We start from the raw sequence: 13,733 nt of genomic DNA, 5'->3' as shown, positions 1-13,733 counted from the left end.
AGCTCTGCACTGCTTATGTCTGTGTGACACCACGTCTCTGATATCCCAACAATATCTGCCTTTGATGTCTTGACTAGCACTTTAAGCTCATCAAATGTATTAATTATACTCCTAGCATTGGTGTACATGCAAGTATACATGCACCTGTTTCTACTCTTAGTTACCCTAACACAGCCCATATATTTACTTGTTCCACTATGACTCCCAGCAGTCCTGGAAATTCCAATTGCCTTGCTTTCCAGGCTGCTGCTCAATTGCATTTCAATAGAAGTAGTGCAAGAATCACTTTTACCTCTGCCAGCGGCTACTGTTAATCTATTAGTCCATGTATCCCCCCAAGCTAGCAGTTTTCCGACCCACCTCTCTGCCTTGATAGCATCAGCAAATATTCTTGCACCCTTTCTATTTAAGTGTATCCCATCCCTGTAGAAGCAGTCTCTCCTGTTAACAAGCACAGACCAGGCTGAGAAAAATTCTACCCCTTGAGCCTTGCACAATCTCTCCAGGGCCGAATTGAAAAGCAGCATGTGTATCCTCGGCTCTCATCATATACTCACTCCTATTGTGTCTGGGTAGAATTGCAGACACTTTCAAATTCAACCGTAACTCACGGCTTTTTTTCAGCATTGTCTTATACTTGTTAAGTAATTCTGCCGGTCTCCTACTCTTAATATCATTAGTGCCAATGTGTACAATATCACCCTTTGTGCCCTTAAAGGATGATATCTGCCCTACAACGTCATCAACCTTTGCTCCTGGCAGACATACCAGGGTATGTCTGCTCCATCTGGAAAAAAGGATAGATGGTCCTGTTCCATCTATCCTTTTTGCACGATATGTTCCCTGTTTCCCTGACAATAGAGTCACCTACAACAACTAGTTCCTTTGGGACCAGTGCATTCTGCCTTTGGGGTTGCCACTGTGTTGCGTGATATTCAAGTGCAAGCCCTGGCATTGATGTGGGGAGCTGAGAGCTTGATGAGTCCCCTCAATTTAAATCCTTCGAGGGCATCCACCCTGTCCTTCAAGCTCTCATATAAGCTTATAACAATGCCGAGTTGGCGCCTGATTTCCTCACACTCCTTACATCGCGCACACACACAAAGACATTCCCCTTGGCAATATCATGTCCCGTTCCTGATTGATCCACAAACATCAAACAAGCAGTGCATTTCAATAGACTGTGGTTCAGAGAACTGCCTTCCCTCCTCAGTTCTCCCCTGAGCCACAGCACTTCCACTAGTTTGAGCCTTTTGCTTTGCTGCTCTGGTCTGAGTCATGATTTCTATTCAAGTTCAATAAAATTCGAATACAAAATATAACTCTAAACCTATATCCCAATGCAGTTACACTATATATATGTATTTCGGTATGGAATATTATCTCTATGACTTTCTTATCCCCTGTCAACTTATGTGTATTAATTCATGATGTTATGTTTGTAATAACTAAGTCGCTATATTTATTTAGTTGAAAAAGTACAATTCAATTGACAATGAAATTTAATAAGATTAATAAATTTTACTGATTAATTGATACTACTATACTCGCTATCTAGTTTTCCGTTAAACTGCATGCTAGCACACATTGTATCGTATAACAATGGCGGCCAGTTACAAATTGTTAATCTATGGACACGAGGTATTATTTACTTTCCAAATCGCGCTATCTAAATTCAAAATAAACCACTGAGCTTGACTAGGTCTATAAGCTACTTATAGAAAATAATTTAATCTAACAATTAAAGTCAATAAAGCAGCTAAGTATAATTAAAAACTTTTCGTTTGCGGGAGCTACAAAACCTGTCCACACGTGGATTTAATACCCTTACGGATACTAAGTAATAACCTACAAAATCTCTATCTAAATTCAATTTAAACTAAGTATTTTTACTAGGAATATAAAGCAACTCTAAAATATAAATTAATATGCCAATTTAAGTCAATAAAAAAGCAAAAACTTCTCTATTTGCTGGAGATGTAAAATCTTTGCCTGTACTCTCGCACCCAATAGGTGCGAGAGTACATCTGAATTACCTGAACAATATTATACATTGATCAGTCATAACACCACAGAAATGGTAAAGCTAGCAAAGGCTGAGCATGCTAGTCTCTTCACTTCCTATTCAGTAATAGTATGGCATATGCTTGGTTAACTCCAAGGAAGAAAAGCATAATTATTACCCTTGATATGGAGGGCTTTTCTAGTTGACATATAGCTGCAAAAGTTGTTGTAACTTGTACTGAAAGAGAAACATGAGACTAGAGATGTTAAAATAAAATCTCGAACCAAACTAAAATGGAAAAGTACTGGAGCAGAGGACAGAGTTTTGAAGCATGTGTGCCTCTGTGATTATTGTGCAAGTTCCACATACCTAAAATCTATGTGAAAGGAATATGCTGGGATAAATGCAAATGATTGAACAGCCCAATACAGAATGGTGATCTGAAACCATTTCAACCTCATAAAAAGCCTTTATTGACAAAAATTAATGAGGGAAAAATGACGAACCTGGGCTAAAGAACATGGTAAGTATTATTATTATTAGCCATATGCAAGGAAGCCTGAGGCTTATGCTGCACTAGCCAAAAGAATTACCCAGAGAGAGAGAGAGAGAAAGAGAGAGAGAGAGAGAGAGAGAGAGAGAGAGAGGAGAGAGAGAGTTGTTGTTGTTTGGTTTTTAGGAGCATTAGCAACTAAGGCCATATTGCTCTGGGAATATGCGGTGGTCATTCCCTTGACCTTTCCGCATCCTCCGTATTTGGTGGTGACGGGCTCGAACCCCGGTCTAATCAAGAAGCGTGTGCTACGCACTGCCGCTCCTTCCCACCTGGCTACGGAGGCGCCAGAGAGAGAGAGAGAAGTAGAAGGGAATCACCAAAAAAGAGAAGAATGATGATATCCAGCTCAGGACTCTGGGTGTGCCGAGCCCATATTCACCAGATGTGAGCCCCTAGAGGAAGGATTGGACAACTGGGGAATAGGAATCTGTAATATTCTCCAATGAATCTAAATTTAGCCTCCACAGATCAAATGGTAAATGCTACAGTTGGCTTTGATCTAACAAAGCTTATCACCCTGACTATATTCAATCCACAATGAAGTTTGCATTAAGCCGGACTGCTTGTGGTTGCACAATGAACAAAGGAGTGGGCAGGATACATTTTGTAAATGGTACCATTAATGGTGACTAATACACAAAATTTTAAAGGAGACTCTTTCACCCATCATTAGAGACCTCTTGATATTACAAGACACTGTCTGTCACTGGCCTGAGAAGTGTCAGTTTAGTTAAATGTAACTATTGTATGCGACTTACTTGGTACTTATTACTTAAAAACTAGACAGTAACTAAAAGAGAAAAATAAAAAATAAGACTTAAAAACTAGATATTAGAGGAGAAAAATAACAAAATATATGGTATAAAAATAAAGTATTCAAAATAAATACTATCAAAAACAAAAGGCAAATGGATAAAGAATGACACTATGAAAGTGAAGATTTTGAAGTGAAAATAAAACAGCATATTCCAGAATATCTGGTGAACCATTTAAACATATGAAGAAATAGAAGAAAGAATTGTATCAGAACTTCTGAAGTGACATTAATACAAAATACAATAAATCAGGTCTTATTATCTCATCTAAGATCTTCCTCAGAAGATATGGAGGGAACACATTAAAGAAAACATTGGAAAAATAACTGAATAGAAAAGGGAAATTAAAATGAATAAACTGAAAGCATGACTTAACTGATCTAAAAGAAAGAAGTAGTCAATCGACAATGACAAACACTCACATCTAATAAATTAACTTAAATGGCTTTCCACAAAATCATCATAAAATTTACTCACCACCACTGGTTTAAGGCAATTCACAAACATGCAATAACGACTTCTTTCTTCAATTAGGGCTCTTCTTAATGCTTGTTTCTCAGTTTCTTCAAGCAAATGATATTTATCACTAACATCCTGCATGGCTGAATCTAGAGTCTTCTGCATGTCACCTTTGCTTGCTAAAATATTATACAAAAGAAACAAATATGGATCTTAGTAATATATTTATTGATAGGGCACAGAGCTCTTAAAAGTATATGCATGTTTCCTACACTCAAATTTCAAGCTCAGAAATATATGGACACATAACATGATTTTTTTTTTTTTGATTTGGTAGTTGTTGGCGCATCGGCATCTGTGGCCATATTGCACCTCCCACGGTTTTTGCAGTACTTTGATCCAAGCCCGAGGCGGGAATCGAACCCGCGACCTTTGGGTTGCCGGGCAGGTACTTTACCCACTCGGCTAGCCCGGTCGGCCCACATAACATGCATGTGAGCATTAACAGCTGTATAATAGTTTAACTTTGTTTGAATATTAATTAAAATTCAATTCTAATTTTTCTTTTAATGGTCAATCAGTACAGATGGAAATTAAGTTTTGTATGATTTGTATGATTAGGATTGGCTGTATGATTAGGATTGTCCAGAATTCTTGTAGGTAAATGAACAACCTGTGCTAGATCATTAGTAATTGCAAAAGCCTCAGCATCTTGACCTGCTGGGTCGGTGTAACTAGAAAACGGAAGCCAGCTGGAGTTGTGAACATTAAAATCACCAAGGAAAATTACCTCACTATTAGGAAAGTTGGACTGGAGAAAGTCAAGTTGCAAAGAGAGGAAGTCAAAGAGCTCCAAGTGATTAGTGGATTGGGAGAACAGTAGAGACAACAGATGAATTTGACACAATAAGGTAGAGATATTTTAAGCCAGAGAAGATCAAAGAGAGGAGATTCCAAATTTCCAAGTCTCTGACAGGGAATATCAGAACGGAAATATGCACAAGTACCACCTTTGAGGCGAAAGGAATCATACAGCGAATAATTTGGGCATCTGAGGTGAGCAGTAGTTAAATCAACCGATAACTGAGATTCTGTCAGAAAAAGTACATGGGGTTTGGCAGAATGCAAGTGGGAATGGACATCGTTGAGATTAGAATTGAGACCAATTATATTTGTGAAATGAATTAGGAAGTCCTTGGGAGGTTTAGATCTTTTCGCAGATAAGCTTGCTCTATTATTTTGACAATTCATGGTGTATTCAATAGTAAGAAAAAGTGGGTGGGACATGCTGTATGAAGTAATGAAATTTTTGGATATGGCGTACACATGGTAAGAATATACCCAGATCCTTGACATAACGTGGCCTCGACAATGCTCCCCGCATACACACTACTTGGACTCCCTCCAGTCACTATCTGGCAGAGTAGAGGTAGCAAGATTACACACTAGCTGATCCGGAAGCCTCCTAGAGAGTTACCAATAGGTTCGGTCCAGTATACTAACTAGCGGCCGGCCTGCGAACACCGTTTTAGAAATGTACCCTCGAAATGTAAGGAATATTGGATCTCGCCACGACATTCGTCATAACCTCAAAAGTCATCAATCATATTGCATGATGGAAGAGATAGGGAATGGTTGACTGGAACTTAGCTCTAGAGACTAAACATGGGTTCCACCACTTCAAGCCTCCAATAAGCAAAATGGTGGTATTTCACCGGTTGATGAGAGTCATCTACCACCTAGTACTGCCTAGAGGGGCAGCGTTCCTCCATGTGGTGTGGGCGCCACACCTCGACCCCTGCTTACACGTTGGTTCACACCTGGGTGGTCACCCACCAAGTACTTGTGCATGGAGGTTATACCCAGGATTACTAACAGTCCCACCATCATGAAGGTGCAAGCAGAGGATTTGGCTGTCACAGACCGTCCGAACTTCGCCGAAATTGGGTCCACTTGAGTGTCACCCGAATATCAGTTCCATCAACGTTTTAGACTCCCAGGTAGCAAGTACAGCTTGTCTGGCATATCTGAGAGAATGTCTGTGACAACCTCAAGGACCAAGTGGGTTCACTACGTAATTAACGACTAAGTGGGCTGGCTGACTGGCTAACTGCTTAATGCACATAACCATAATGATAAGCTTAAAAGAACATTAAAAATTAATAATAATATGATAGATGATTACATAAGTCCAACCAAGCCTGTGGCATCACACTATTGAATTTAAACCTTTCTAGACAGGTGTAAAGTGACAAATCCAGTCAGTCATGGAAATACCTATATCTTCTGCAATACCAAAGCAACGTTTGGCAATATAGCTAGCATAATGCAAGAAAGTTCACAAAGAACCAGAATTTTTTAAGCTCAGAAGTTAAACTTTAATTTACCATTTCATATTCTTAAAAGAGAAAAAAAAAAAAAAAAAAAAAGGAAATATAACTTTGTAAGGATATGTTTATCATATGATTTGCACGTTTATTATTATTATTAATAATAATAATATGGTGCAAGGAAGCCTAAGGTGCTGCACTGGCTAAAAAAAAAAAAATTCCCTATTACGCTGAGAGAGAGAGAGAGAGAGAGAGAGAGAGAGAGAGAAGTAGAAAGGAATCACCAAGAAAGGGAAGAATGATGATATTCAGCTCAGGACCCTGGGTGTGCCAAGCTCATACTCACCAGATGTGAGCCCCTGACTTATATCATGCTGTTTCCCTCTTTTTTGCAACATACTTATCCTATTCATTGCAAGTTGAACTACCTTTGGTACTTTAGTTTTGAACTTCTTATGTCCATAAATCCAAGTCAAATTTGTCAAGTCAAGCCTAGCGAACTTCCGTTTCATCACAAAGCTCAAGGTTGCCAATTTCAGCCTTATTAAAATTTAGAATGATTAAAGTTCCTGTGAGGGTGCCAAAATATGATAAGCAATAAGAACACTGATGAGAATACACAGAGGTAGCTACACAGATGAAAGATGTTATTTATAAATTTGATTACTGTAATTTTTCTATAATCTAATTCCTTGCAGAGATTTTCCATTCCTTATGACTATGTTTTCCATACAAATGTGTTCTGCACTTCAACATTATCATTTTATATGATATTCATTCAGAAAACCTAAAATTTTTGAAATAGCATGTTGGCAAAAACAATTCAATATTGAGATCTTGAATTACAATATACTTTTCACGTAATGCAAAGAAAAGTTCAATTTTGCTGAGGTGCATTTTAACAAGAGATTCTGCTTATATTGCATATTGTGGGGGAAGAAGAGAAGGATAGATCATTTATATCATAAATTAGATTTAAAAAATATGGAAAACCAAATCTGTCATGGTACATCATAATTAATTTAACCATCTCTTACCAGCTTTCATATCAAAAACACATTTCTGTTACCTTTTTGCACTTTTTTTTGGAGTCTTAAAGTATCAGATGACTTTTTCTTTATTTCCTGTTTCACTCTTTTAAATTCTACAAAAAAAAAAAAAAAAAAAAAAAAATGTAACACTTTATAAAATAATGGGTTACTATGCCTTTTATAATTAAGCTAGAAATTGTCAATGTAAAAATTATAATGAAAAAACAAAGTACAATTATAGATTTTCTCACTTTGTCTGTTAGAAAAAAATTGACATAAACAACTTATGGCAAAATTAATAATAAGCACACCAAACATAAATTAATGTTCATTATGATCAACTATAATACACAGCTAAACACAATAAAACAAACACTGCAAACTCTTCTAGTAATAAAATTATAAAACTATAAAGAACAAAATATAATGTAAAAATGATGAATACTGGAAAAACAAAAATGAGATTAGGAGTATGTTAAGAGCCAAATGTGTGTGATGAGATGAATGAAAAGCTATACAGACAAATGGATGGGACTCTAAAATGAGAATGCTTTATTGTGGGTGATTTTAACTTTCCAGAAATTGATTTAAACTCATGGGTTCAGTAGCAGAACATTTCTGGATTTTCTAGGTGGCAGCTTTCAACACCAACATGTTAGTGAATTAACCAAAGGCAGTATTATTGAACTCATTATCGGCAGTGATTCATCATGTATTAATAATTACAATGGGCTCAGACATTTTTAAAACATTTTTGGGACCAACCATTGTTAAAAAATGTAAAATGACACATGATAAGTGTTCAGGACATAATCATAGGGGGCTACTAAGCATTTGATACTAACTAAAGGATACTGTTCTACATTCAGATCAAAATGGATGTCAGACTGAAGTGATGAATTTAGTAGCAGAAAATAAAAAAATGCATGGAATGATTATAAATTTTTAGGGAACACAGTCCTGAAGTAAGTAAAAAAAAAGTCTGCAATCAAGTTAGGTACACTTAAGAAAATTATGGGAAGTCTTTGGAAAAGTGAAAAGAAAAGGGAATTCTTTGCTTATGATAACACTAGAAGGAAAGTGATCTGATTGAGGTGTATAAGGCCTTGAATGGGCTGAGCACGCTGAATTCTGATGGGCTCCTTCCACTTGTTCAGATTACGAAGGGGCATAAATTCAAATTAAGAAAAGACAGATGTAGAATAGATGTGCAGAAATTTGCCTTTAGCCAGCGGGTGGTTAATTGCTGAAACAAACTTCCATCTGTCGTGGAAGTTGATAGGTTAAATAAATTTAAGGAGGAACTGGACAGGCATTTGGAGGGAATGGTTTGTGATTTTTTTTTTTTTTTTTTTTTTTTTTTGGCTGATGCTGCATACACTTGCTTTCTTGCATCAAATGCCACTACTACTACTACACGTTCTTACAAAATGAATAAATATTTTACATCTACATTCACATAAAGTTTTTAAAGACAGAGTTTAGAAGACATCAACTAACACCGATTGGGAGGTAAATTACTTTATAATGACTTAAAAAGGAAGGGGAAGAGGCACTGCTACAACTAAAAGTGAACTACAGCTGTTTAAATTTATCCAAATCTTTTATTTATTTTTATTTTATTTTTTTATGAAAACCCCAAATACAAAAGGTATTAAAATCTATAACACTTAGTACTGTGTACTGGTTGAAGGCTAAGAAGACAGAAGTTACTTGTTGACATTAGACAAATAATTTGATAACTTTCAAGATCACACTTGTTTAGTCACTTATCCTAGCCACTGGATCATAACTATCCTATTCTACTATGAATGCCTCCTTGAATAGAGGCAGAAGGAATAAATGGAATAAAAGGAATAAAACATCAGCATTAACCAAACAGTTGCTGATTGGTTAATGCTGATGTTTAAGGTTAATCAGTTCAGATTTGTTTGGAAGAGAGCAGGGGAATTATAGATGCCAATTCAGAAGAATAGGGAAGTATCTATAGAAAAGGTGGTAGAAACCAAAAATGTCCAAGGGAAAAAGAGTGGAGAGACTTTATAAGAGACTTTATAATCATTAATCAATATGGCTACCCTCTTATGAAGAGTCAAGAAGCTTGAAAGAGGTTTTACGGACAGCATCCCAGATCTGGGAACAATCTTACATGGTAGATCAGATTTGAGATCTCTACAAAGTGAGTAGTTGAAGAAGAAAATTAATGCCTTGAGCAGAGCAATATTTGTGGTGTGCTTATTATTATGCCAAAAGAGATTAGAAGTAATTAGCATTAGTAGAGGCATATGATGCAAGAAAGCAAGCTTATGCAGCATCAGCCAAAAAAAAAAAAAAACTTCCACTTCACCCCTCTATTCGTTCAAAATACCTGTCCAGCTGTGCCTTAAATTTATTTAGGCTATCAACTTCCACAACAAGGGATGAAAGTCTGTTCCACCAACCAACTACCCGTTGGCTAAAGGCAAATTTTCGCACATCTATCTTACATCTGTCTTTCCTCGATTTGAATTTATGCCCTCTCAGGTGATTATTCTGAGCAAGAGGAAGGATCCCATCAGCATCGAGCATGCTCAAACCATTCAAGGCTTTATACACCTCTATCAGATCACCTCTGAGTGGGTTTTCGTAGTGGGTTTAGTAGTGGGTTTTCTGCTCATCTAGAAGACTCTCAATTTCAGTGTACATTTCTTCAACCTCTTCATCATCATGGCTCGATTGAAGAAAATGAAGAATCAGAAAGCCCCGGGCGAAGATGAAGTTACTGTAGAGTTGTTAAAATTGGGAGGAAGAGACATAACACAAAAACTGGCAAGGCTCTTCACAAAGTGCATTAGAAAAGGTGTGATGCCTAAGCAGTGGAATAATGCAATCATAGTTTTGCTGCATAAGAAAGGAGATAAATCAGAAATTGGAAATTATAGACCAATTAGCTTGTTATCCCATATCTACAAGTTGTTCACAAGGGTCATTACTAACAGATTAGAAAGAATACTTGATGAGAATCAACCGAAAGAGCAAGCTGGCTTTAGGACAGGATTCTCAACTATGGATCACCTTCACGTAATATCACAGCTAATGGAGAAAGCAAATGAATATAAAACACCATTATGCCTGGCATTTGTGGATTATGAAAAGGCATTTGACTCCATACAGCATAAGGCAATGTTTCAGGCACTGGAAAGACAAGGCATAGATACTCCATATATTATGATTTTGAAGAAAATATATGAGAGTGCTACATCCTTTATTAGACTAGACAAAGACAGTAGCAAATTTAAAATCGAGAAAGGAGTTCGACAGGGAGACACAATATCTCCGAAGCTGTTTACTGCTGCCCTTGAGGAAGCTTTCAGAAGATTAGACTGGTCGCAGAAAGGAGTCAATGTGAACGGAGAGTACCTAAACCATTTACGATTTGCAGATGACATTGTGGTCATAAGCCACGATCCCAAAGAATTAGAGGAAAATCTTAATCAATTATGCACAGTTAGTAAGGATTTTGGACTAAAGATGAATATGGCTAAAACAAAAGTAATGATGAACAAGTATGCCACGGAAAGGGAAATAATGATTGAAGGAGCAGTAATTGAAAACGTGGAGTCATATACTTATCTGGGACAAGTTATTAGCTGTAATAATGATAAATGGCTGGAAGTCAAGAGAAGAATAAATTTTGGATGGATAGCATTCAGGAAATATAGTCACATACTGAAGAGCAATATCCCAGTTTCTCTGAAACGTAAAATAATGAATCAATGTATACTCCCCACCATGACTTATGGAAGTGAAACTTGGGCACTCACCAAAAGAATGGAAGAGAAGCTGAGAACTACACAGCGAAGAATGGAACGAATCATATTGGGAATCAGACTGTTAGATAAGAAGAGAAACACATGGATTAGGCAGCAAACTCAAGTAAAGGACATTCTTATCAAAATTAAAGAACTAAAATGGTCTTGGGCAGGACACATAGCTCGAAGACATGATGACAGATGGACTAAGAAAATAACAGAATGGTACCCAAGAGGAGCTAGAAGAAAACCTGGAAGACAAAGGCGGAGATGGATAGATGAAATTCATGAGTTTTCGAGTAGTAAATGGATGGCCAGTGCTCAAAACAGAAGGAACTGGAAAGTTGCTGGAGAGGCCTTCATCCTGCAGTGGATTGAAAATGGCTGATGATGATGATGATGATCAGATCACCTCACCGGTGCCTAGTCTCCAGACACTGTAATTTGCAAAACTTAAGCCTTTCTTCGTAAGAGCAACCCTTTGTTTCATTCACTAATCTTGTTGTCCTTCTCTGTACTCGTTCCAGCAGCTCTACATCCTTCTTGAAACGAGGCCTCCAGACCTGTAAACAGTACTCAAGGTGTGGCCTGACCATTGCCTTATACAAGGGAATAATCACCTCCTTATCCCTGCTAGAAAAATTCCTGTATATCATTGACAAGATACAATGAGCTACTCTTGCAGCCCGTCTGCACTGCTCAGAGAACTTCATATCTGCCTGCACAATTACCCCAAGATCCTTTTCATTCTCTACCACTGTCAGTGTAGTACCACAGAGTTGATACGTTGCTCTGGGGTTGCTGTTTCCCATATGTAGTACTTTACATTTGTCAATGTTAAACTTCATTTGCCACCTCTCAGCCCATCTGCTCAACCTTTCCAGATCCTATTGCAGCAGCATTGCGTCAGTAGTGTCCTTAACAACCCTGGCAACTTTTGTATCGTCTGCAAACTTGGACATTAAGCTTGATATACCATCATCAATATTATTTATAAATACAGAAAACAATAATGGACCCAACACTGAACCCTGAGGGACTCCACTAATAACATTAGTCCACGATGAGCAGTGTCCATTGATTACCACTCTCTGTCTTCTCCCCCTCAACTGTCCCTTTATCCATAGCAGCAATTTGCCTCCAATGCCACACTGCTCCAATTTGTGCAGCAGTCTTCCATGTGCAATAATAATATTGATCTTGTGACCTTGTTTAGAAATCTGCGTGTCATCAAAGATGAGCATACTAGCAGTAGATTCTTTACACAGTTTACAGGACAGTGTTTTAAAAGTATTGAAGTTGTTCAGTGGAGAATTACCTGGAGATTGTCATTTTAAAGGAATTAATGGTGGATATTTGAGAAGCTGAAGCTGTTTATGTATGGTCTGACATGGTTTCTCAAACTGGTATGCAGTGTACTATCATGAGCAAAACTATGGATAAGTTTTCCAGTCAATGGAAGAAGGTCATTAATATACAAGAGGATATGAGTAGGACAAAGAATTGATCCTTGGGCACATCAACATTCATAAGGAAGTTAGAAAACAGACAGACAGCCAACTACCATCACCCACAGTGGTTGGAAAAAAATTAACTACACATCTGCAAAAAACAGATGGAAATCCACAAGGTGGCAGCTTGATACGAAGACCTTTGTTCCAATCACAATCTAAAGCCTTGAAAATGTAGAGAAGCTGTTTGAGTTTTGATGAACTTTTCCGTGAAATTTGTGCAAACACAAGCAACATAAACAAAATTCGCCAGCCAGCCGACATGGATGATCTATTTGGAGATCTCGGATCAGTAAGAATGTTTCAAAATAGTTCAAGAGTTGGCAGCTGATGGATTTCTCCATTAATTTTGAAAGAGTATGGATAAGTGCAATGGAAGAAAAGTGTAAATGAGTGATTTATCCAGGACAATTGGAAAAAATTATTTGTCAAGAATAACTGGAAAGGAGGAATATGAGCAAATTTCCATGGAGAAGGAAAAACACCAGTAGAATAAATAAAAGTATAAAAAAATAGTAACAAACAGGAGTATGCTCAGGATAGGTCTTAAGAACCAGCAGACATAAGTAATCAGAACCTAAACTTTCTTGGAATGAGGACTGTTCAAATTTTTTCTAACAGCCTACTGAAGCCCATATGAGACACTGAATGAAGTGTGTTTGGTATTGTAGGTGATTTACCAAGATTATCAATAGCTAGCAACATGCTGAAATCTATTAACTGATGAAATGTGACTATTTTGGCTTCTCATTTAGTCTCCATATTGAGGATAAGGTGGTTTTGGCTTGTGGTATTTCACACTAAGCCAGTTTAATAAAATAAAATGCAAGCAAAGGATAATTCTGTTGTGTATCTTTACATGCACTTTAATGCTTAATGTCAATGGTTATCATTGTGGCTTTTGCTTACAGCAATTTACCTGTATGAAGACCTATCAACTAATGTTACAGAGATGAGATATGCAATAAATATTTTAACCAATAACTGGGGCAGCCATGATTAACATGTATTATCTAAGTAGTCATCTTTTCAATCCATTTAATGATTTATGAATTATAATCACCTACCCTAATGGGAGTTATGGGACTGCACTATAGGAATAAAAATTAGATGAATGCAACCATGTCAGTGAATGGGTACATGTACAGCTAACACATAGTTTTACATATGACAAGCATGGAAAGAGACTGCAATATGATGGCCTTTCAATGACATATGGTTGCTAGCACAAGGTG

General features: G+C 37.2%; 1 protein-coding gene across 1 annotated transcript in view; it reads right to left on the bottom strand.

Annotated features, from left to right (window-relative positions):
- LOC150089873 (uncharacterized) overlaps positions 1–13,733 on the bottom strand; it is a 228,103-nt gene that overhangs the window by 132,829 nt on the left and 81,541 nt on the right. The window contains exons 6-7 of the mRNA XM_090390118.1: positions 7,235–7,309; positions 3,854–4,014 (exon numbers count right to left, since the gene is read on the bottom strand). Coding sequence (XP_090246244.1) covers positions 3,854–4,014; positions 7,235–7,309 — 236 coding nt within the window. The remainder of the gene's footprint in view (positions 1–3,853; positions 4,015–7,234; positions 7,310–13,733) is intronic.

Source organism: Mastigoproctus giganteus, chromosome 2 (assembly GCF_048544385.1).
Source record: "Mastigoproctus giganteus isolate SK-2022 chromosome 2, ASM4854438v1, whole genome shotgun sequence".
NCBI classification, from domain to species: domain Eukaryota; kingdom Metazoa; phylum Arthropoda; class Arachnida; order Uropygi; family Thelyphonidae; genus Mastigoproctus; species Mastigoproctus giganteus.
Note: the sequence above shows the minus strand (reverse complement) of the source record. Positions and strands in the feature narration are given on the sequence as shown.